A 25,470-nucleotide genomic window follows, 5' to 3' on the forward strand; every position below is an offset into this window, starting at 1 on the left:
GTAAAATAATCATAAGTAATATTAGTAGTAATACTAATCATTGTTTGAGTTTGAAATATAATAAAATGTTTTTTTATCGATCAAATGAAAGTTGAATTACAATTTATGGCAACATAACTAGTTTTCTGGAGTATATTCATTAATAACTTCTCTAGAAAGAGAGGAACTGAAAATAAACCTCCTGTCTTCACACAAAGCTAGAAGTTTCTCTTCATCTTCTTCTAATAAAAGTCTAGATTTGACAAGTACCTTCATTGAATCTCTGAGAGCATTAAAGAGTATGTTAACTGAAATATGAGAAATAGCAATGCTGTATTGCTCTTGAGAGTAAGATAAAAGTAATTCGAGATATTGTTGTGCCTCAATTATTTGGTTTTGGAAAAGTTGAATACTAGAAGGGCCAAGGTAAGACTGAAGTTCCTGGAAATCATGTTCTAATAGATCAACTCTAGCTGTAATAAATGAAAAAAGAACTTCAATATCTAAAAAGAGATTTTTTGATTTTACCTTATTTCTATAATAATTAATAAAAGAAGGTAAACAAAAAGTACTTGAAATGTTCTTTTGATTGTATTCATTAAGCAACTCACTTGAAAGAGAGAGAGCTTTTGTATCAGTTAATAGATTTTCCTTACATATCCAAAGCTGACTTCGAATAGAATCCCATTCGCTTGAAAATGCAAAATGAATTGGCAAATTAAGTTCCTCACAGGAATAGAAAACTTTTGAAATTGCTTTCTTAAGCACAACCAGAGCTGCACCTGAAATTACGTGATTCTTAAAAAGAAGATCATATGATTGCCAGACAGTACTCAAAACCATCTGGCCAATGTAAACATGTCTACCAACTTTAATCTTAGAGTTGTCAGAAGTTATACTTTCTCTTTTCAAAGTTGAAATAGAAGAGTTATCATTATTACTTTTATAATTTGAAACGGGTACTGAATTAATTAAAAGAATTGTTTGATTTTCTTCAGGCTTAGCATTTAATAAATTATTTGGGCTATTTTTGAAAGAATTACTTTCGGTTTGAGTATTATTAATGTCCAATTCTTTGATAAACCTGTCTTCAAATTCCTCATCTCTAGTTAAACATGATAAGGTTCTTTGATTCAAATACTTATTTGAATCATGCCCAATGGGAGCTGTTGGATCCTGCATTATTAATTGTATATTAGTTGATTTAATATTTTTAATAAATGTATATTGAGAAAGTTGACTAGAAAGTATGATTTCTCCAGTCTCTGTCATTTTAGCATCTATTACATTTGGTATAAAGGTATCGCAAAGTTCGAGTAATCCTGGATGAGCATTAAAAAACCAATGCTTACGAATCTGGTCATTAATGACCAATCTATATTCCTCATTAATGGATTTCATTACTTTTTTAAAAAACATTCTATGGAATTTTGGAGTCGTATATAACTGGAGCTTCTTATATATAAATTCTACAGTTGTACCATTTATTAATAATGTTAATAATACGGTACCTGCCACATAAAATGCAATTTGTCCTTTTAGTTCTGGATCTATATAATCTTCAGACTCCAAGCTCATTGCAAGAGCAAGAGAGACTCCTCCTCTAAGTCCACCCCAAATCAAAATTATGGCCTCTTTAATAGTTAGCCCGTATCCAATTCTAGTTAGTAGTGGGGATAATATAAATACCATAATTCCTCGAATGACACAAATGGCAGCAAATAACAAGAAAAGATTCATAAGCATGTTAGTGTCTTCAATGTAAGGTCTAAAAAGTCTTGCACTAACAATCCCAGCCAACATAAAGATCATATGGTTCCCAAGCTTTCCAACAAAGTGAATTATTGTGTTATGTATTTCCTGTGCTTTAGGCTTAAATAGAGCAGCTTTTCTGGAAGACATAAAAACCCCATAAGTAACGACAGCTAAAACTCCTGATGAGTGGATTAATTCACTAAGGAAGAAAAGAGTATAAACTATCGAGATTGCAATAAAAACTTGAACATCATTTGTAGCTTGTGCAACTTTCAAGAATAGGTGTACTCCCCATCCAAAAAGAAATCCAAGTAAGGGACCTCCCAAAGCACATCTAATAAATATCCAACCGGAAGTCAAAATTAAAGAAGGTTCCAAAAACCTATTCAAAAGTATATTCTTGCAGAGTTGGAAAAAAACAACAGCAGCTCCATCGTTCAATAGTGATTCACCATCAACTAAAGAAGCAAGCTTATCAGGAGCATTAAGCTGGTGAAGAGACGCAATAACAGCGACAGGGTCAGTAGCCGAAAGAATTGAACTGATTAAAAGTGAACATGTCCAATCAAAAATTCCTCCAACAAAATAATACATGAAAAATGTAGTCAGAATCATTGATACGATAACACCTGGAAGCGCTAATAAGACAGAAGAGATGAGGTTACGCTTAAAAATATGGTAATTAAGCTGTGAAGATGACTCATAAAGGCATATCGGAAGCAGAACGGAGAATATAATATTGGGATGCATGGACTCTGCATGCTTGATTGCCATACTGAAAATACCAAAGTTGAAGGTTCTGAGTACATAATCCATCATAATTCCATACCCAAATAATACAACACTAAGTGGCAGACGAACTTTCCCATTAAATATCGTCCTATGACCAAAAAATGATTCCAAAAATGCTGAAGATGGTGCACATATTCCAAACAAGCATACCACCGTCATAACCTGCTCTCCTGTAATTTCAGGAGGAAAAATGTTATTATTCTCCATTTATTTAGATTGAAAAGTAGACAATTTAGAGAATGGAAATGGGTTAGAAAAAGCTCCAGCAAATACAGCAAGGTTTTAGGAATGAAGTATAAGAGATTTCTTTGTACTTATGCTTTTGGCTCGTTTCAAAAATGTAGAATGTACATGTAAAACAATAATTTTTTTAATATTCCAGTAAGAAATCTATGTTTTCTTACTGTACCTTTGTTATAACAATAGTAATGTTAATAATAAAAACAATATTAATTTAACCAGAAAAAAGGTTAATGTTGTATAGTAATGCCTAAAAGATTTCCTTTAAAGCTTTTTAAATTAGTATATATTTTCTGGAATGTTTCTGAAAGATTTATATTCTGATTTTTTCCCAATTTTCTCCTTTTTCAGCTTAGCTTTTCTTTTTTGACAGTCCAAATAAAAATAGTTGTGGCGGGTTATTTTAAAAAGTAATTTATTATAGATAATATTTAAAAGAAACAAGATAAGAAAGGGGAAGAAGGATAATGGAAAGGATGATGATAAAATAGGTAATATAGAGTAATTTTTTGTGTTTTCAGAATCAATTCTGTGAGATTTTATTGTGGATATTCGGGCACATAAAAGAGGGAATAAGGCAAGATTAAACTCTAGTGGTTCTATAACAATTAATTAAAAAAAGCTTAAACTAAGAAAGTTTTTTGTGAGGGGGAACGTTCTAATATTTTACAAGACTTTCTTTATATTCAAAATTATACTTGAGATTATAAAATCTTCAGCAGCATGCAAACTTTCCAAAAACTATAATTTTTGCAAAGTGATTGCGGTAGCTGTAAGTAAATCAGGACAGGACGAGGATTGGCGGTAAAATAGGTGCAGGTGTCCCGCCATCCATTAATTGCGCGGCATTGTGAAGTAAGGCTTTTTATATGAGAATAAAGCAGATTTTTAGACAAAAAAAAAGATTAGAGTAAGTAAACAATAGGTAATAAATTACAACTGGAATTAGAAGAACCATACATTATTGATAGTTGATTGGAGAGAATGTCAGGTTTATCAGCTGTGGCAGATGTAATAATGTCGCATGAGGCAGGAGGAGTGCCGATACTTGTTGGATTTGTGAGTACATGTTTGCTCGGATCGGCACTCTTAGAATGGATATTGTCAGTAGTATTTGTTCGTCAACCCCCAACAACAGTTGCTTTGTTTTGTTATGGGATGTTTCTAAGTTATATATGTGAATCATTTTCATTAGGCACATTGGCTGAGGGAGTACGAATTGTTGAGAGGACAGATCCAAACGTTATATTTTATATATTACTGCCTATATTTTTATATGAATCTTCAGCAACATTAAACTTTCATGTCTTTAGTAGAAATCTCCCGTCAGCTCTACTTCTAGCAGGCCCCGGAGCAATTTTAACAATGGTATTATTGGCTTTTGCAATTAAGTTCATTACAAGTATGAATTTTGTTTTATGTTTCCTAGTCAGTTCAGTGCTCTCAGCTACAGATCCTGTTGCAGTTATAGCTTCTCTTCATCAACTTAATGCACCTGAAAAGTTAGCTTCTGTTGTAGATGGTGAATCATTACTTAATGATGGTGCAGCTGTAGTTTTCTTTGAAGTTTTCAGAGAAGTTATTATATCTGGTATGTCATCTTATAGCCACTATATCTGGACATTTATTAGACTAGCTATTGGAGGTCCTGCTGTTGGAGTTGTATTCGGATTCCTTATTTCCGTCTGGTTAAGAGCAGCTCAGGCACTTGGTGGAGTCCAGGTAATTGGTGTTACAGCTTCTGTATACTTTGTCTTTTTTATAGCTGATGAGCTCCGTACATCTGGTGTACTTGCTACTGTAGTTTTTGGACTATTTATGTCTGCTTGGGGCCCAACATGTTTCAGACCAAAGGCTCAGGAATCCCATTTTCATTTCGTTAAGATTTTTGCTCACTTAGCAAACCATCTCATTTTTGTTTTATCAGGAGTTGTAAGTATGAGAATCTTCAGACCTTATTGGTCAGATGGAAGAATGTGGATTAACTTAGTGTTGGTTTATATTGCTATGAATATTGTTAGAGGAATTATGGTAGCAACATTATTACCATTATTGAACAAGGTTGGATCAGACTTATCCTTCAAGGAGGCCGTAATTCTTATTTATGGAGGTTTAAGAGGTGGAGTTTCCATGGCTTTAGCTATGGTCTTTGAAGGAGATACTTCAGTACCAGGTTCTACAAGATCTCAAGTAGCATTTTACGTTGCAGGAGCAGTTTCATTATCTCTTTTAGTTAATGGCACTACTGTGGAGACATTATATAAGAAGCTAAAGATCTATACTGTACAAAACTTTAGAAGAGCCTTTTTACTTAAGGTTATGGAAGGAATAGATGATGAGTATATGAAAGCATTTGAGGAGCTTAAATGCCACTGGCTTTTTGGTAATCATACGAATGCTTTAGATGCAGCTAATTTACTAGTTCCAAGGCTTAAAGATGGATATCTTGATTTTTATGGCGATTTACACATACTATTAACCCCTCCACCACATGTATTTGCAAGATTGAATGTTAAGGGTATTGAATCACAACTAGAGGACTACTCAAAATATCGTAGTATGGCAGTAGATGTTGAAAATGGTGAAGATGAATTTAACCACTTGAATAGTATGGGAGGTAGCATAGGAAGAGAAAGGTCCAGATCAGCTTTAGTTGGTGTAGATGGTTTGGATATTGATGAAAGGTGTTGGAATATTATTGCAACATCCGTTAAGATGGCAAAGAGTCAGCCATCTGTGGATTCTAGTGCAAGAGGAAGCCTTCTTCCTTCATTAGATGATCATAATAATGGACTAGAACCTGATGAAAGTGCATCTATTATTAGCTTTAAGAATAAGAGGAAGCCAGAAAATAATCCAATTCCAGAACTTGAAAACTCGAGCTCAGGTAGCGCTGAGTGCTCAGCCTTGCTTGGAAATACTTCCTCGATGGTTAAAGAGGAGAGATCACATTCTGAATCTGCTCCTTTGGTTAAAACAGAACAGGAAGAGGAGATTGGACAAAATAAGAGACATACATACGACGATGCAACTCAAGTTAATAATGTTTCTGGAAACTTATTATGCCATACGGAATCTGATGAAAATAAAGGTAGAAGTCCTACATTTGCTCCTTTACTTATGGCTACAGGATCTTTACATACTTTTGCAGAGCAAGAGCTTTTAGTCTGTAATATGGTTTTCAATACTTGCTGGCAAAGCTATGACTTAATGTTCCGTAAACACGTAATTTCTGGTACATCGCTTTTAACTTTAAAGAAGGCAATAAATAAGGCAAATCACGCAAGCCCTGAAGAAAAGACTAGCCCATTCACAGTTGAATGGGAATCAATTAGAAGTGATTTAAGATCAACAAAGAGACCTGGTTTCATCTTCAATATGTGGCAATCAGATTTTGAAAAGATACTTCATGATATGGAAGTTTTATTTGCTTTTATAAATGCTAACAAAGATCTTATGAAAGCAGGTGGATTTGAAGTAGAATGCCTTTTGGGTGCTTCTTTATTAGATTCATACAAAAGACGTATGATTCAAGCTAAACAAGAGCTACACAGACTACGTGACCAATTCACTAACTACTATGTTTTAGGCCTTGCAATAATTGCGACAAATATGCTCCTCAATGTTAAAGAGCAGATTGTTTCTGTTGAAGTTTCTAGAGGTGTGCTTTTAGAAGAAGATGAAGAGAAAATTACTGATATACTTGAACAACAAAGATTGGCCCTTGATGCATTCATTTCACAAGGTGCTGAGACTCAATCAATTTAAGAATACAATAAAAAAGTCAATTTTTATTCTAAACTATTTTTATAATACTTATATTAATTTGAATGCATCCATATAGAGTATTGTATAATTAACAATGAAAATCTTAAGCGATGATTTTTAAATAAAAATCAAGTAGGAACTTTTTTTTTATTTAGTATTTTCTTAATTACATGTATAACTTTTTTTTTGTAAATTGCATTGAATTTTACCTTTAGATGGCTAAGCGCTAAAAGCGGTACCGAATTAATTCCTGGTAATATAATAGGGAATTAGGCGGGAAGCCTGCCAAAAATAAAAAAGTTTATTGAATAATATTTAATTCAATCAAAAAAATAATTAAAAATCTAAAAGAAAGGCAAGGAGATAAATAAGGTTGAATTAGGATCAGAGAATTAAAAGGTAGGAATTTGATTAATTAGCTAAAGCAGTGAAAACCAAGACAGTTTGATACTTTTATCACTAAAGCTGAAAATAATTAATATTAGAGTTGCAACTGATTATTGTGTGGGCATTAGTGCTTGTATCAAAGAAAACTTTACTAACAAACTTTGTATATTTAGAAGAATAGTTAAAAGAAGTCATCAAAATAAAAGAATATCCTGAGCGATCATTAGCTGAAGAATAGTTTGAAGAAATTTTGTTTGAATAATTAATTGTATATATATAAATATAAAATTATCTATGTATATTTATATTTGTGGATTTCATTGGATGTTAACAATATAAATGTCAGTTCAATCTAATGAATTAGATCAGGAGGCACAGCAATATAATCTCTATAAGGATTTGGAAGAATTTGAGAAGAAGCTGGCAACAGCAAGAAAAAGGACTAGGGATGCTGACTATTTGGATAGAAAATTAGTAATTTCTGATTCCACAGAATTTGAAAGGCACTTTGATAATTTAAGTGAAGCAATTGCAAGATTGCTTCCTTATCATACATTTTATGTTGATGAGATTAAATCTAATAGAATTTCAGAAGATCCTGATAAAATTTCAGAAAGAAACAAGAGAATTAAGAATCTTGAAGATTCTATTTTAAATATTAGTACAAGCAGCCCTTCATTTATATTTAATACTTGTAAATATGGGTTTGTTAGGGTTATCCATTCTTCCATCTCAATGGATTTGGAAAGAAACAAGAAGGAACTTGCTCAGTTACAGGCTTTGGAACTTACTTGGAAGTATCCAATAGAAAATAGTTCAAATTTTCCAAATGACAAGAATATGATTGGTGGCTCATCAGTATTAACGGGTTCAACATTAAATAACTCAAATCACTTGAGTACGACTCATTTTGACCATAGTAATGAACTCTTATACCGAAATATGGTCCCTAAGAATCAAGTTAACAGCCAGGTCTCTAACATGATTGGAAATTATAGTATGAATAAGCACTATTTTGACACTAATGAAATACTAGGACGCGAAAAAGACAAGGATTTACTTCCAAATTCCGTTCCTAATAGTAACCAAATTTCTCATAATCCTAACTTAGAGAGTGTTTACCTAACAAAAATTAATGGTAACGCCAACAAAAATCTTGACTTATATTCCCTACCACCTGATATGCTAAAGACTGAGAGATTTTCTAATATTAGCAATAACTAAATATTCATTTCTATATTAAAGTTAAATAGACTTCTCAATCTGTAGTCTTAAATTATCAAATTGTTTTATTTATATAATTTAATTGTTTGTTAATCTAGTAATAATTCCTCTTTTTTATTTTAATCTATTGTAAGCTACAATGTCAGCTTATTTATATAACTTCTCACGGAAATATTTATTTCCTTTTAAAATTCTCTCTCGCTCTTCTCACCAATTCGAAAAATTGTAATTTGCTTCAGTAATTTATGTTCACGTAGTAAATCATTAATATAAAAATTAAGATGCGTGCTGGCGCCGGCGCCACACAATTATGGCAAGCCCGGACTAAGTACATCTGAAAATTCAAATTTTCCCAAAAAAGGAAAAGAATTTCAGGAGATTAAAGGAAGCAAGGATTGATATTAATGGATACAATATATGCAAACTCACTAATCCATTTCTAATTCTTTCTTTTCCAAAATAAGTTCAGATCAACCAGAACAAATTATTATATTTTATTAATTCTAATTTATGTGTGGAAATAAAACAAGAAATTAAGGTATAAGAGGCAGGAAAGATTAATTTGTGGACGGTAAAACATATGTCGGATATTTCGTGTATATTATATTCTGGAATTTATGAGGTACTGGTAGAATACTTAGATTATGAAGATGTTTATGAGTTAGCACTTTTAAGTGTGGAGTGGGGTAATTACTTAGGAGGTACTTTTATAAGATACTGGAAAAGAGCTTCAACTCATATTTTTGGACTCAGATTTGACTTAATTCGAGTTTTGACTGATAAAATGTTTATGGATACCAAAGACAAAGAGTTTGAGAATATCATTCATTCACGAAATATAAAAAGTTGGTTTGAATATTTCGAGTTTTTGACTACTTCTGAGCTTAGAACATTATTAATTAATCAAAAAAAAATGAATAAAGTTCTACATGATCTGCTAGTTAAGCTAAAGGTTGAGTTAAATCCTACTAATTCTTATTTTTCAATCCAGAACTCATCCAATTTCGAAGGAAATATTGGCTTTAACAAATTCATTCAAGATTATACTAGGAATATTTCTGAAGCTTTGACATATCCTTTCAGGCCTATAAATAAGCAAAATTCTAAAGATCATATTAATAGTAAGGATACAAATTCTACAGAGTTCACAAGTTTTAATAGAATTGAGTTAGATTTCGGAGGATTAGGCAAGGGGTATTTATGGGATATGGAAATTACTTCAATAACATCTCAAAATATCATCTTAAAATCAGAATTTCAGATAGAAGATATACCTTATTGGGATATAGGCCAATTAATGATAGAATATATTGCAGTTTGGGGAATAATCAATGAAGATGATCATTTATTATTATATCATCATAAAAATCCATTTCATAAAACTGATGATAGAATTCACCAAAATTCCAATAATTATCAGACTTTAATACTTGAACATGGTACCAAGATTTCAAATCTAAATGGAATTAATTACTTCCTATCCAGTTTGAGTAGTTTTGCTGGAATTGAAATGAGTATTAATGAACAATTGTCTAGAATTACTATTTATATTACTTTACAAGTAGTGTTCATCTTAGAAAATCTCAAGAATCACTTTTCATCAAATACAAAAAGTTTCTTATATTCAAATAAGCAAACAAAGAGTATTCAGGACTCGGAGAGATGTAATATTATTGATAATTTTCAATTCAAAGAAAACATTCATACATGTAGTAATACTGTTGAATATATAGAAGAAAATTATATGCATTTAGAAGATTATCATTTATCAACAGAAAAATATAATTCAAAAGAAGATTCAGACTTTAATTTGCTTGATATTGAGTGTGAATATGATAATATATCAACTCAAGAATCATTGTTTCTCTCTGAAGATGAATTTGATCCTTTCGAAGGCAATCTTACATTATTACCATCATCATCAGTATCATCCTATAAAGATCATCTTGAATCAAATCCATCAATAGAGAAACAAACAAAATATTGGGTACCTTCATTTCTAAGTTTTAAACCAAAATTTATGTATTCGATACCTTTTAAATGCAACGAAAATAAATATTCTAGATCATATTATAATATTGAGCTACAATTAATGGATACAAGAGCAAGTATTCCTTTATATTTATATGGAGATTTGGAACCATTTATTGAAAGTAAAAGCATGGACTTTGTTGAATTAAGAGTATATTTTGGACGAAATTATCCAAATTCTAGTTTTATCAAAACAAATTGTTTATATCAAGCAGGAATTTCTGTTATAGACAAAACTAATGGCGAAATAGTATTTAGTTTAGTTTTCCCAAAATCCAAATCATTTTATGATAGAAGAGTAGTTTCTTCAAAATCTAAGCGATTATTGAAATTATGTTCATATTCTAGAGTATATAGTACTCAAGTTCCAGTTGTGGATCCTCCTTCACAATTAACTAATATGCCAGAATCAGTATTTAGTAAGCTTGAAATACTTATCCATCCTCAGAAGAGTACTGTAGGTAAAGTTTCAGAACTTAGTATATCTTTGAATGTTAAAGAATGTTTAGCTTTATTTCCTATTAAAAAGTTTAAAAGGTTTCTCAGATTACAAGGATTTCAATCTCAGGATCAGTATAAAAGAAAGATTAATTCTCCAATAAAAAATATTCACAAGTACTAATTATATTAGGGAATATAGCAAATTTAGTTTTGATTCTATATTATAAATATCATATATATATATATATATATATATATTGGTTGTGAAAGTAGTATTTAAGTTATATCTATATCATCTTTCAAATAGATCTTTTTGTATATTTTCAAGTTTCATTTGGCTTTTTTTTAGTGTTTAATTCATTAATAAATTCATCTACTTCTCTAAAAGCTGGTTCGTTGAATTTATCGTCATCGTTATTATTAATAAAAGGTTCAGGAATGTAATTATTTGGGAATTTATGAATACAGTTATTAAGAAATAATCCTCCACAATTGAATGCAAGGATAATGTAAATACTCAATATAAACGTTCCTGCTAAAAATAACATTATAATTCTCTTAATAGGAAGCCATTCAGCACTTTGTTGTAATCTATAAGACTGTCTTCTGAATGTATTGGATTCCATTGTCAAGTTTTTTGCTTGAGAAACCAGTAAATCTAACTTTTCACCTCTTTCCAATAGAATATCTATATTTTCAATCAGAACATTTTGAATTGTGGAAATTTGGTTTGCTAACATATCATATTCTGTATTTTCTGGACAATTCCAATAAATCTAAGTTATATTTAAATAATAATTTGTAATTTCATATATTATTAATGTTACTTACCATTCTTTCTTTGATTATTGGAGCAACAACCCCATTTAATATTAAAGTTATTGGATTTGTAAGCATTTCAACAAACGGTAAAGTCTTTGATCTAATATCTAATAAATATTCATAAGGTATAGTTAGACCAAAAGATCTATCTGTCATTGCCATATATATAACTCCTGGCTCATAAATTAAGAAGTGAAAGCAATATATATCATATGTATAAGATTGTTTATTTAAGCTTTTATTTATTTTTTTCAAGAGAAATCTTGCAATTGATGGAAAATTTCCTGTGTTTTCTGTATATTCTGCCAATACCACATTATCTGAATACGTAATTAATTTGAATTAATTATATTTTTAAAAAAATAATAAATTTAGTTCAAAATTGACTTTCAAGCTTATTTGACCTTAACGTACCTTTAGCTACAAGACTGTAAATAATTGACATTTTTTACATAATAAACAAAATGAGAAAAAAACTAATTTATATATTCAAAAGGTTCAAAATTTTTTTTCAATATATTTCATTATTAAATTGTCAAATTAATTAAATATTAAATCGAGTGATGGCTCGTCAGCGTTGAATTTTTTTTTTTTTTTAATTAAAATATAATAAATCAATGCATAAATAAAATGAGTAATAATTATTTAATTAATTTAATTTTGTTTTAATTAGTAATCAAAACAAGTTTATTAAATATTTTCAAACATAATTCAAAGTAAAAAGGTAGCACTGCATTTAATATAAAAGATATATTTAATTTATTAGGTACTTGGCATTATTCAAGCCTAATTCATTGAATTGATGCCATGTACAGTAAGGACAAATAGTCAATGCTTTAAACTGAAATAGCTACAAAAGAAATATTTACATGATATATTTTTTGCGATAATTTAACACAATTTTTTCTTGTTTGAATTGTGAAATAGTTTAGATTTAACACTTTGTCATATGGGTCATTTCCACACAGTGCCCCGCCTAAACACTTGAGAAATAATAAATATGGAGGAAATTAAAATTCGAATTCGCCAATTAAAGTATCAAAGGGGATTTCTTGATTTGCAATTTGAGCGATTCCATTTCTCAGTTTGACTCTCCATTTTCCTTTTTGGTTTTTTTTTCTGGTATATGGTCTGATAACTTTTTCAAAATGTCCAATAATGACGTCACTGCATTCAGGTTCTTCATCGTCTAAGTCAGATACATTCTCAAGATCTGATCCAGGGTCAGATAAAATTTCTTCATCAAAATGATCATTGTTTCCACTGATCTGACCATTTGTTGTACTATTTTGGTTGTTTGACTTTGATTTATTTTGTTCCTGAAAATTATCTGTTAGGTTATCTTTAGTACTTTCGCTTTCGCTTGGTGCAACTACATCCCAAGATGCGTCTCCAAACTCATCATCCTCGAATTCATCATTATTATTATTTTCATTTCCATTAGAGTTTTGACATTTTTCAGTATTGAATTGTTCACAAGTTGTATTTTGTTTTTCTTCTAAAAAAGCATTTCTTTCTTTACCTTCTTCTTCTTCCTTTTCTATGTCTTTTTCATCTTCATTTCCAACATATTTTGAATCTGAATCATCTAACTTTGATTTCTTAGAAACCATCTTACAAAAATCATATTCAATATTTAACTCGTTAACATTTCTCATTTCTTTAGAAGATATTATTGGAGTTGGAATACTTTGAAGTGATCCCTCACTAAATCTTTTATTATTAATTCGATTGTCACAAACTATGATTTCATTACTGTTAAACTCGCTAATACTATCATTATGATGATTATTAATATTGCCATAATTAATATTATTACTAATTTCACTAATATCGGATTTTTTCGGAACTGATTCAATTTTAACAGGTAAAACCCCATCCAATTTAGGAGCAATAACTTCCATCTCTGTCGGTACCCATTCTTGATTACGATCAGATTTCTCATCTTTTGTTACACCCAAACACAAATCATTTAACTTTGAAATCCACCTGAGTTTTAATTGTTCAAGCATCTCAGGGGTTTGCAATCCTCTTGATTTCTCAATTGTGCCTATTTAATAGAAAAAAAAAAAAATTGCGAATTATTAATATAATTACATTATTCAAAATAAAATCAATTCAGTTTATATCAACTTACGGTCAATTATCTTTAAATATATATTTAAAGAGTCTACGGAACTCATTCTGCTTTCCCTTATTTCTTACTATTCCCCTATTTTCCTTTTTCAATATTGTTTGTTTCTATTCACACAACAAAATTATTTGTAAGCTTATTAATTATCCTTTTTTTTACAATAGTGTATTCACTTCTACCCTAAATATAATTCAATATTCCATTCCCTTCCTTCCAACTCCCAGCCCTCTTTAATTTCCGTTAAATTAAAAAAAAATTAAAAACTTAATAATACACGTAATTATTTAATATAATTACTAAGAAAATAATATTTCATTTGGCGCCAAAACAAACTCCATTAAATTCTATAAATTAATCACATTTAAAAACTAGAGAAAATATTGAATTTGAAGTAAAATCAGCCTAAACTGCTTTGTAGAAAATTTTATAGGAAATAAAGATGATATGAAGGTTGCTATTATTATTACTATTATAATCATTGCTACTGTTTCTAAAAAAAAATTTTAAAAAACATCTTTTCTTCAATTTTACTAAACTTGTATCATTTCTTAATCTTAAACTTCATTGAATTATTTATTATTCAAATTCTTATCATCAAATTTGAGTTTATAAATTCATTATTTAGAAATTACTTCTAAAAAACAAGTTCCCAAAATTTGCACTTTTGCACTTTTTTAAATTAGCCCCCACTGCCCCCCACTATAATTGACTGGTAGGCTTACCACACAAATAATTTGGCATGCAATATTAAATATTTATAATAGTTAAACTTAGAATATGAAAATATAACCATTTCTGAGAATTTTATAAATATCATTAATAGAAAGAAAATTTTGAATTATTTTAATAAATTCAAGTATTATTTAAATAATAAAAAAACATACATTTACCTTATTTTATATTAAATTTAAGTTCAGTTGAGTTAATTGGAATTGAAATCATTAATTAATATCAAGCAATAAAAAATAATAAGAGCTCATCTTTATTTCTTGGAGCTAATACTATAAATACTGAATATTAAAATTATTAAATAGGTATTTTGTTTTACATTAAAGTCTGATAATATATATAAATATTATATTATAAATATATTTATATTATATATAATATATTCCCAGTAGATTCTAAAATTCAATTAATAAAGATAAACATTTCCAACCTTAATTTAAAACCAACCCCTTTATTAATATAAATATTATTATGTAAACACATCATTTATATTAATTGAAATCAATAAAAATGAACTTTGAAAAATCTTCGAACTCATTAGAAACTATCAACTACAATACTGAAGAAATCAATAATTCCAATTCATATAGTCAAAGTTGTAATACTATAGCAGAAGAACAGTTGGCAATTTTAGATTCAAATCTCTCAAAATATTCGGATATATTTAAAATCCAATCAAAAAGTGTTTCTCAATCAGAAAGTGAACATGAAGATATCTTCCAAAAATTCACAAATGATGAAAAAAATAAAAAGTTTCTTGAAATTAAAGTTTGGGAAGAAACTAGAATTGAAAAATACCAACATTTTATTAGTGCTATTGATCCAATTTTTACTGAACTTTCAAATTCTATCTCTCAAGCAATGCAAACTAATAAAGATTTGGCTACAATTCTACAACAAAAAACCAAGTACTGGAATAGTTACTCAAAGAATCTGGAACTAATTTCTCAATATGGATCAAAAAATGGACATAGTAATACTCATATTCATAGTTCAAGTAATCCATGTCCATCTTGCTCTTCTTCTGCAAAGTCTTGCTCTTGCTCGTGTCCATTAGTTACTTTTTCATCATCAAATAGCTTCCTAATACAATTAAAATCAGGAGAACTAAAGAACCAATATAATCAAGATGAAACTAATAATGAGAGTTTACATGAAATTATTATGAACCAGGAACTTAAAGATTCGAATAATAATAATAATAATAATAATAATAGTAATAATAATGAGTATTCAATTTCAAGTAATTTACTGAGTTCTATTTCAAGTCAGAAAGTCTGGCCAAATTTACTTGTAAACTTTGGAAGATACGAATCAACTTTTCTTAAAAAACTTTGTCAAAGTATTGAAACTGATGTAGTAAATGGACATCTTTCATGGATATCTAAAAGATATCTAAATAATGCTCAATCATACTTAAAGGCATTACGTATTGCCAGAAAAGAATTTGAAACATTTATTAATAATGCACAACAATCTTGGAATAAATATGATGACGCATTTAAAAAATCACAAAGACTTAGTTTAGATGTAAATTATTCAATGAAAAATAGTAAACCATGTGATACTTGGTATTTTGATCAAATCTATAGACATAATATTAATAAGTTTATTCAAGCCCAAACAAAATTTTTTGAAACAATACTATTAACTATTGATAATCTGATGGAGCTTGAAAATTGGAGAGCAACTTCTGTTAAACTTACATTTAATTACTTCTTGGTTAAACAAAATGAACTTTTTGAATTTCTTCAAAAACTTGGAAACTCTATGATTGATTATATCAATGATCAAAACAAACAAAACTCTTTATTTCAAGACCACTATGCAAACTTTGATATTATTACTTCAATTCCTGGTCTAAGACCACCCCCAATACCTATTTCTAATGAAGCAAATTTCTCAAAAATTTCTCAATCGCTCTCAAAATGTCCTATTTTACAACAAATTTCAACTCTAATGAATTATAATAATCTTCCAAAATCTTCACTAATTATTTATCACGGGCATGTTGAAATTTTTAAAAGAAAGATCTTCCTTGGGCAATGGCAATCTGCTTATATAATACTCACAAAAGATAAATTCCTTTATCTTCTTAATCCAAGAGATGATATTGAAATGGAGGAGCTTCTAAAGCATGATGAAAAACCTATCTGGTCTTTTTTTATTGGATCTCAAGATATATCTATAGAACTTAATGAAAAGAGAGGAAAAAGATGCCTTAGTATTAGATTTAAAAAACAGAAATTCTTCACCAAGAAAATGACCATTAGATGTTCAAATGAAGAAGAGTGTAGTAAATGGATGAATTATCTTAATTCGGTAATCCCTCCATATTAATTCATACTTTTGAGATTTGTATCAAGAATTTGAAGTAGTAAAAATAATAACATCAACATTAAATTATTATCAAAGTTGAAATAAACTGAATAAATACATAAATTAATACATTTATATATATTTATATATCTCATCTCATTTAGAATAAGATATATTATAATCTCATTTACTAGATATATCTATCTATATCTGAAATTTCTTTGATAACATTAATAATTGTTTAAAATTCTTAATGATGATGATGACGTCCACCAGTTATTGTAGTTTGAATAATTTCTTGTTGTTGTGAAGCCATTGTTGGTTGTACAACAACATTTCTTATGCAAGTACCATTAGCGTTAAGAGTTGTTCCAGATGGGCAATTCAATGTTGATGGAACGATTGATTTACATAATCCTTTATCACCATCAGTATATCCAACTGGACATCCTAATTCACCAGGAACAGTTTGGGTATCAAAGCATTTCTTTCTTGGGACTTCCTGAATAACTGGAATTGGTTGTACATATGTTTGTTGAACATATGTTTGAATTGGATAGTATGCATTATGATGATGATGATGTGAAACACCTCTCTTTCCTAATCTTCTAGTAATAATTCCAGCTGGCTGATTGAAATTCTGAGATCCTTGTTCATATACATATTGGCTTCCATAACCAAGACTCTTAACAGATTGTTGTGGTGAGTTTCTGAGTGAATAGTATTTACCATCATAGAATTCATTTGTTGGCTTTGGGGTTGGGTTTGGACATTCCAATTCTGCTGGAACTGTAATAACTTCAACACACTCTCCATTTGCGACCATTGAGCCATTAGCACATCCTAAAGTTGGTTCAGTTGTTGATGTATATAAACATCCAAATCCTGTCAAACTTTTTACTGCTCCTTCTGGGCATATCATTTGTGCTGGAACTGACTCACTTCTTGAGCATGTTCTTGAAACAACAGCCTGTGGAACAACATAGCTTGTTTGATGATGATGATGTCCATGTCCATGTCCATGATGTGAAGTTGTTGTATATCTAACTGCAGTTGCAGCTGGAGTGCAATCATATAAAACTTCTCTTACACATCTTTCATTACTAACTAAAGTGAAATCAGGTGATGGACAGGTACTAATTGGGGATACACTCTTTTGTAAGATACATTCATTTTGCATTTCATTTAAAACTCCTTGCATACATTTCTTGATTGGTGCAACAGTCTTTGAGCCACTGCACATTTGACCGTCAGTTAAAGTAAATCCTGATGGGCATACAGCAACTGGGTCGATCTCAACATTCTTTTGACACATATTTTCACCTACCAATGTATATTCCACTGGACATTTCATGATTGGGTTTGTTGTCTTCATACAATTAAAATCGCTCATTAATTCTCCTCCATTCAAGCAGACTCTTTCTGGCATTATCTCCTCTCTAGCAACGCATTGTCTATTTGAATCCAAAGTATATCCTGTTGGACACACCATTGTTGGAACGTTGACTACGGAGACTGTTGAAACTGCTTGTTGTTGATGATGATGATGATGATCTCCAGCATAACAACTTAGTGGCAACATTGCCATCATAATAATTGTATTTATCTTTCTTAACGATATCATTTTTCTTTTAAACAAAAATTTTAAAAAAATTTTTCTTTATTGTGAATTCTTTCTTTATAACTAGATTTTATTAACAAATTAATTTAATTAAGACTGTTTAATACTAGTCAAAATTAAATTTATTTTAAAAATTAAATAAAAAAAAATTATTTTTATTTTTTTATTATTGTTATTTTATTTATTTAAGAAAATAATCAATAATAAAAAAAGTGACATAAATTTGTTTTATAACTACCATGTATCTGGTGTACTTCCTCTTATGACTAATTTCACATCATTTTTATCCACATGAATGCATGCATGTAACGTGCACATCAAAATTTGCATACCGGTATTATGTTTTTTTTTGTTTAATATTACTAATAATTACTAATTTGTCCACATGAATATTAATTATTATTGTTATTTAAATTAATAGTTACTAATATGAAATAATATACAAATGACGAATAAAAATTAATAGTAAAATTTGTAATTATTAGTAATGAATTAGTAATTATAATTAATTAAAAATAAAAAAAAAAAAAATACAAATTGAAATTTAAAGAGGAAAATAAATACTGATAATGAGATTATATATATATCAATACAAATTTATTTTTAATTATTTTCCTTTTGAGGGTTATTCTTATCTAAATTAATGTTATTTAAAAATATTCTTAATAACAATGGCATAGTCCATAAAGGTTTAATTAAATCTACTTCATGACACATTTTTTGTGAATAAGAAGGAACCACAGTTCTTCCAAATGATTTCATTGAAAATATTCTTGTATTTGTAATGTTATATTTATCAATATTTTCAATTTTAAAATTACTAGTATTAAAGTAATCAAAATCAGGATATAAGTTATCTTCAGTTGTGTTTTTAATTTCTAAATTCTCATCTTTCACATTATGTTCGGTAGATTCATGATTTATTGTATTATTTAATTCATTTATGAAAATTTCATTATTAGATTGGTCCAACAATATTGAATTATTTTGATATTTTTCATCAATTTGTTGAACTTCTGGATTAGAATTATTTTTCATCTTTTCAGAAATTAATGAATATAACTTAGTAATATTATATTCAAAAGGTCTGAATACATTTTCTGGAAATTTTGGAGGGCAATAGTAGTGAGTAAAAACTGTCTGCTTTGAAACACAACGTGGGGGAGCCTTTCTAAAATGCTCTGGTGGCAAGAGTAATAAGGCTTCCTCATCTAACTTATAGCCTTTTGGACATTCAATGGTAAAATCTGTATAACCCTTCATTTTACACGTATTAGTTGCTACTAATACGGTATTTTCAGGGCAAGATAGATATGGTTTTGCTGTAATGACCTTCAAACAAATAATTTTAATAACATAATCTGTTTTACCAATTATTGCATCATATAAACTTATTGGTGAAATAGGTAACTTTTTTTTCCCCTCTACATTTCGATTTATTAAATTAATTGATTCCAAATCTTCTATTAGTTGACGCCTTATAACTTCTTCAGAATTATTCTCATTACTTGTTTCATTTTTGATATTTGAATGCTCAATATTTGGAACTTGATTCAAAGTAATGAATTCAGTTATTACATTCTTTTTTGTACTTCCAAATGAAGGAATAATCGTTTCATTTTTCTCTAAATTTGTTTCCGTTTCATTCAACATACTAATATCAATGTTTTCCGAATCCATATCCTGAATATATTCAGGAAATAATGTATTCGAGATAGCAAGAGAATTATCAATTACTTCACTTGGATTAAATAAAGATTCTTTATCAATATTATCTATATCTTCCTTTGTTACAATATGAATTCCAGTTTTCTCAAAGTAATTTAATGGTTCTCTTAATGATATGAATGGAATCTCTTCTTTTGTTGTACACTTTGGTTGTAATGGCACTTTCATTACTTGTATACAAGTATCAAAAGGATTAATGAATTCGTGCCGGTATACTATAGGAGGATCATTACCATTTGAAATATAAGCGTCATAAGAAACCGTACCTTTTGGGCATTTATAATCTACTACTACAACATCTTTGTACTCACAATAAGGTCTTGGACCTTTTTCAAACATCCATGAATGATTATAATCATATTTAAGGCTAAATGTACTATTTTGACAGAATGGAGCACCAATACCATTGTACTTAACCTCATCAGTTTCTTTCTTAAAGCATTTTATTTTTGTTTTAAAGTTTTGGAATTTTTTTGTAATTGATTTGCTTTGTATTCCCGATTCTGAATCATTCACTTTCCTTGTCATTATTGGTTCTTCTTGGATAATCGGAGCATAATATTTATTAAAGTTTTCACTTGCTTCATTTAATTTTTCTTTTCTGTGTTCAACATCAGAAATATCCTTTTGGAAAAAATCCTCTTCTAATTGTGCTGTATATCCTTCCGGGCATTCATATTCTTTCACTACTTGATAAGCCATAATACATGTTTGCAAGTCATAGTAAACACTTCCTTCAGCACATCCTGGAAATCCAGGTGCAAAAGTTTCGATTACACAAGTCTTTCTTGGTTCATTAAATACGAATGGCTCGTCACATTTTGGCACTGAAGGCAAATACTTTCTTTGTTTAACATGGCAGCCTCCTCCACCTCTATGTGAACCCCATAACTTTGAGTGGGAATAGCTTAAAGGGCAAAATGCGACAGAGTCTGCATAAGTAATTGAAACACAACTTTTTATTTCATGGTCATACACTGAATTCAGGCCATTTGAAGGACAAATACCAATAATATCTAGTTCTGCTCCTGTTGGTCTGCTACAATAGGTTGCATTGTATGGCTGAATATTCAATAATGAGAATGTAGGTAGCATATAATCTTCCCTAGATATATTCAAATTTTTAATAAGCTCATCTATTAGCATCAATTCTGCACTATCTCTTTCATTTGCGCATAGATTATATGTATTCTCATCCTTAGTATTCAAATTACTTAATACCATTTTTGGTATTAAAGTTATCAAGCTCCAAAATCCTTCAATTGAAAATCTTACCTTATTTTTCAGATTAATGTTATAATCATTGATTTTACTATTATTCCCACTAAAGTCTATTTCTTTCCAAGAATCTGAGTTTAATGCAGTATAATTCAACCAAAATTCACTATTATTCGACAATTTCTGATAATCGTATTCTGGGATTGATTTCCTCCATGGAGTAATATCCATTGGAACTCTATAAATACATTGTAATAAGCCATTCAAGGACCTGATTACTACATTACTTAATTGAGGAGCCAATTTTTCCAATAAATTATCGTCATCTGTATTTTCTTTTGTCTGATTTAATAATTTGGTTTCATTCAAATTACTTGTCGCATTACTTAAGTTTTCTTCATTCTCATTTTCTTTAATTTTTAATTCATTAGTACTTTCCACGTCATCTTTTTTATCCACATCAAATTCTTGTAATGCATGCATATTATCGAGAGGGGTCTGTAGATTCAAATTTTGAAGCTCATTAATAGAGTTTGAATCATTTAAAAAAATTGAATTATTGTTAAATTGATAGGTTTCTGTGTTATTAATATTTATATCAGTATTAGTTTCATTTCCAAATAGTTTATCAAGTATTTTTAAAGTAGATATTGACCAATCACAGTTTGGAGGCAAATCAGGGATTGAAAAATTTGAATAATAAACAAACTCATATGAATCGTTATCTTTAGATGTTTCTGTCAAATCATTATTATCCATGTACTTCTTTTTAATTTTTTTAAAATCTATTCTACATTGGCAAGAACTTATATTTTTGTATTCTATTTCAAAGGGATATAAAATTGGGTTGCTTTGAATTATTTTGTTTGCAAGTATTAATCTTAGAGTATGAGTTAATGAAAATGGAGCATTTTCAAATGAAGCTTTTGATCTTTGAATGATATTTCCATTATTCTCAACCAGATTAGAGAGACTGTTTTTCCCTTCTTGATTATTTATTGAATTTGCAAAAGAAGCTGGAAGCTTTTGTGCAGAGTAAATATTTGAATTGGAAATTGGTTTAAATGAAGGTATTGAACCTCCATCCGTATATGATGTACCACCAACCTGAATTGAAAGTCTGCGTAAGTTACTACTTATATTACATTGAGAAATATTTATTGAATTAAGAACAAATAATATTAGAATTATAAGTATTAACCCATTCATAAAAGCTCATTTAATTTGTTAAAAAAAAAAAAATAAAATAAAATAATACCTTAAAAAACCTTAAACATAAATATATTAAACAAACAAATATCTTTAAATTTCCTCAAATATTTTAGGAAATAATTATAATAAATTTTTTAATGATAAATAATTCCTTTGTTTACTTTTTATTATATATAAATACATATATTAAGATAATTTTTACTTGCAAAAAAAAAAATAATTCAACGAATTCTATAAAATTTTCATCTTTAATTCATATCAAAAATAAATTTTAATTATAATATTATTTGACAATTTTTATTGAGTATTTTCTTCTTAATACAATTTTTAATAAAGGTTAATTTTTATTCTGTGTGCATTAAAAGTTGTTTTATATGCTCGGATTATAGTCGAAATTATAAAAAAAATAATGAGTTTATTTCTTAGAAATGCTTCCAATTTCCTTATCGGCTCCAAGTCCTGACTGATTATAGTTCCTTTTCTTGAATATTTTTGGCTTTGTATTGTGTATTTCTGGATTGTATCCCATACCTCTTAACATTGCAATACCAAACTTATCTACAGGGATTCGAAAATTATCTTTATTAGTTGAAGAATCTAGATCATCCTCATTAGTATCGTTGGATGAATTTTTCTTATTTAAAAGTATCTCAATATTATTAACATTCTTGGATGATTTTAATGGGTTTTTGCATTCTATTATTAATTCGTCATGTTCATCACCAGATTGTTGTTCGATTTCAGATTGTGTATTTGAAAAAGAAGTAATCAGAGTTCTTTTACATGGGATTGAATCTTTTTTGTAAGCTCCTTTATTATCAACTCCTGCTGATGTTCCTGTACTTGAATCATTTTCTTCAAAACCCATAATTGAAGAATTACTTTTTGCAACCGAGTTATTTTTCTCTGATGGCTTTTTAATTGAAAAACTAAACTTTGAGTTATTCATATTTGATTATATTCGAATAGAAATTTTAATTCTATTTTTATTTCTTTTTTCTTGGTATTATTTATAGTAAATTATGACAGTATATATATATATATAATACAAAATGATTAAAATAGTACTGTTCTTTAAGCTAGTTATTTGCAATTATGATTTTATTAAAAAAAAAGAAAAAACTGAAAGAAATTCCAAGTATTAAACTTTAATCAATATTAGTGGTTCTTAAATTATTTTTCACATTAAATTCCATGAATTCCATATCTTAGCAGTTTTTTTAATTCATTTAAGAAATCACAAATTCTTCCTACTAGTCTTAAATTCATGAATAAATAAAAGATGGCGCCAAAACACGTACATTAATAATTAAAGGTATCGTGAATAATGTAAATAAGTCTAAATTTAAAGTAAAAAAAAAAAAAAAGAATACAATCATTTAATTTGAACACGAATAATGAATGAAATTATGAGTAAAGAAAATATTTGATTGCAAGCTTGTGTTATATTGTGATTTAAGATGTTTTTATTAGGACTGGGAAGTAAGAAGATTGAAAAGCTGGAGGATGATCCGAAAGTAGAAGAAAACATGATTAGATCTTGTTCAAGGTGTGGGAGTTTCTTTGAGGTAGTAAATGATTCAGATGATGAATTAGATCCTTCTGAGATTATAAATACTGTTGAATCTGTACATGATATGTTTATAGATTATTTAAGTTTAGAAAAAAGGAATCCTAATAATTTTGAAGACTTTATTTTACAATTTATGGAAGTTTCTTTGGAGAAGGATAATATGACTCTGAGTAATAAAACTAATGTTGAAGAATCACTTTGTGTGGATTGCATGAATTGTTCAATTTCCCAATTTTCTATGGCTTTAAACAAGGAGATAAGTTTATTAGACAAATATAAGGAAATATCAGATTCATTAATTTCATCGGAATGCTATGATGAAGATCAAATGGAAGATTCTGAGGTAAATTTTGAACCAACCAGCAAAGAATACTTGGAAATTATGAATATTTACAATGAATTCATAAAGATGGAACAATATAACCAAGAAAAGACGATAATTAATGACGAAAATGATAATGACGAAATAGATTGTACTGAAACAGATAAAGACATTAAAGAAGGATATGGGAAATGCAGGTTTCAAGTGATTAATACAATAGAAGTGGATGATATTGTTGAACTCAGACAAAACCAGAATCTCGAATCAAATTTAAAACATGAGTTAATTCAATATGAACTAAAGAGAGAAGGAATGAAAAACCATCTAGATTTTTTAAGAGGATACCTAGAAAGGTTAAAAAGATCGGATTTTCTGAACTTATCTTTTTATATACAAGTTATAGAAGGGGGAGCATGTATTAATGGACTTCGTCCTGCACTATTTGAAGCAGATTTTGATAATTGGAATGAGGTGAATGCAGCTCTTGGTGTCTCTGCTATGCTTTTGTATACTATTTTAGAACGTCACAAACTTCCTTTAAGTATTTACCCAAATGGGAGTTACTCTACTATTAAAGATTCAGAATCTTCAATATGGCCACTTCATGGTAATACTCTCTGTAATTCAGATTATAACGAATGTACTAACTTTGATAAGGGGATATTATCATTTGTATTTCTTATTGATACAGTATATAATATAATTCCAGGAACTAATGAAACTTTACCTTATTCTGTTGATCAAAGAAATGGTACAATTGGAGGTATCAGTCTAAATTTGCTTTTTAATGAAAGAGAATCATGGAATAGAGCTATGAGTATGAATCTAATTAACCTCAAATGGTTATTAGTTAGATCATCTGAAAGTATTAGGAACAAATTAAACAATGAATCTTAATTTCATTTTAAATTATATCAATATTATAAGAAATGTTAAGAGAATTCTTTTCATTCTTGTTTATTCCTCTAAAATTTCTCTTTAAGTTAATAATACAATTAGTAATAATACTAATAGTATTAATAGTAATAATAATAACAATATGATATTAATAATTATAATAATAGTTATAATATTAATAGCAATAATAATAATAATATTAATATTAATAATAGTAATGCTAATAAATCTATTATTAGAAAAGTATGAGTAATAGTCTAAAAGTTTGAAATCTAATT

The 25,470-nt window shown here is 28.7% G+C and overlaps 11 protein-coding genes across 11 annotated transcripts; 5 read left to right on the plus strand and 6 right to left on the minus strand.

Annotated features, from left to right (window-relative positions):
• Positions 1-117: 117 nt before the first annotated feature.
• On the minus strand, positions 118-2,733 carry cgd6_130 (possible Na+/H+ and K+/H+ antiporter with 12 transmembrane domains, duplicated adjacent gene; the record flags this gene model as incomplete). Its single annotated transcript, XM_625353.1, has 1 exon — positions 118-2,733. The coding sequence occupies one exon, from the start codon at positions 2,731-2,733 to the stop codon at positions 118-120; it is 2,616 nt and encodes an 871-aa protein (XP_625353.1).
• Positions 2,734-3,750: 1,017 nt separating this feature from the next.
• cgd6_140 (possible Na+/H+ and K+/H+ antiporter with 12 transmembrane domains, duplicated adjacent gene) lies at positions 3,751-6,534 on the plus strand (the record flags this gene model as incomplete). Its single annotated transcript, XM_625354.1, has 1 exon — positions 3,751-6,534. The coding sequence occupies one exon, from the start codon at positions 3,751-3,753 to the stop codon at positions 6,532-6,534; it is 2,784 nt and encodes a 927-aa protein (XP_625354.1).
• A 726-nt stretch (positions 6,535-7,260) lies between these two features.
• Positions 7,261-8,145, plus strand: cgd6_150 (synaptobrevin'synaptobrevin, adjacent duplicated gene'; the record flags this gene model as incomplete). Its single annotated transcript, XM_625355.1, has 1 exon — positions 7,261-8,145. One exon carries the CDS (start codon positions 7,261-7,263, stop codon positions 8,143-8,145), a length of 885 nt encoding a protein of 294 aa, XP_625355.1.
• Positions 8,146-8,725: 580 nt separating this feature from the next.
• Positions 8,726-10,798, plus strand: cgd6_160 (hypothetical, possible apicomplexan-specific protein; the record flags this gene model as incomplete). Its single annotated transcript, XM_625356.1, has 1 exon — positions 8,726-10,798. One exon carries the CDS (start codon positions 8,726-8,728, stop codon positions 10,796-10,798), a length of 2,073 nt encoding a protein of 690 aa, XP_625356.1.
• A 142-nt stretch (positions 10,799-10,940) lies between these two features.
• cgd6_170 (synaptobrevin-like protein, possible) lies at positions 10,941-11,884 on the minus strand (the record flags this gene model as incomplete). Its single annotated transcript, XM_001388257.1, has 3 exons — positions 10,941-11,393; positions 11,476-11,759; positions 11,854-11,884. 3 exons carry the CDS (start codon positions 11,882-11,884, stop codon positions 10,941-10,943), a joined length of 768 nt encoding a protein of 255 aa, XP_001388294.1.
• A 565-nt stretch (positions 11,885-12,449) lies between these two features.
• Positions 12,450-13,451, minus strand: cgd6_180 (hypothetical protein; the record flags this gene model as incomplete). The annotated part of the gene is made up of 1 exon (XM_625357.1): positions 12,450-13,451. One exon carries the CDS (start codon positions 13,449-13,451, stop codon positions 12,450-12,452), a length of 1,002 nt encoding a protein of 333 aa, XP_625357.1.
• Positions 13,452-14,812: 1,361 nt separating this feature from the next.
• cgd6_190 (hypothetical protein) lies at positions 14,813-16,642 on the plus strand (the record flags this gene model as incomplete). Its single annotated transcript, XM_625358.1, has 1 exon — positions 14,813-16,642. One exon carries the CDS (start codon positions 14,813-14,815, stop codon positions 16,640-16,642), a length of 1,830 nt encoding a protein of 609 aa, XP_625358.1.
• Positions 16,643-16,871: 229 nt separating this feature from the next.
• On the minus strand, positions 16,872-18,245 carry cgd6_200 (oocyst wall protein 8; the record flags this gene model as incomplete). The annotated part of the gene is made up of 1 exon (XM_625359.1): positions 16,872-18,245. One exon carries the CDS (start codon positions 18,243-18,245, stop codon positions 16,872-16,874), a length of 1,374 nt encoding a protein of 457 aa, XP_625359.1.
• A 600-nt stretch (positions 18,246-18,845) lies between these two features.
• Positions 18,846-22,397, minus strand: cgd6_210 (oocyst wall protein 9; the record flags this gene model as incomplete). Its single annotated transcript, XM_625360.1, has 1 exon — positions 18,846-22,397. The coding sequence occupies one exon, from the start codon at positions 22,395-22,397 to the stop codon at positions 18,846-18,848; it is 3,552 nt and encodes a 1,183-aa protein (XP_625360.1).
• A 418-nt stretch (positions 22,398-22,815) lies between these two features.
• On the minus strand, positions 22,816-23,349 carry cgd6_220 (hypothetical protein, possible G-patch domain; the record flags this gene model as incomplete). Its single annotated transcript, XM_625361.1, has 1 exon — positions 22,816-23,349. The coding sequence occupies one exon, from the start codon at positions 23,347-23,349 to the stop codon at positions 22,816-22,818; it is 534 nt and encodes a 177-aa protein (XP_625361.1).
• A 511-nt stretch (positions 23,350-23,860) lies between these two features.
• On the plus strand, positions 23,861-25,192 carry cgd6_230 (conserved hypothetical protein; the record flags this gene model as incomplete). Its single annotated transcript, XM_625362.1, has 1 exon — positions 23,861-25,192. One exon carries the CDS (start codon positions 23,861-23,863, stop codon positions 25,190-25,192), a length of 1,332 nt encoding a protein of 443 aa, XP_625362.1.
• Between the last annotated feature and the right edge of the window lie 278 nt (positions 25,193-25,470).

The sequence above is a fragment of the Cryptosporidium parvum genome, chromosome 6 (assembly GCF_000165345.1).
Source record: "Cryptosporidium parvum Iowa II chromosome 6, whole genome shotgun sequence".
Taxonomy (NCBI): Eukaryota; Apicomplexa; class Conoidasida; order Eucoccidiorida; family Cryptosporidiidae; genus Cryptosporidium; species Cryptosporidium parvum.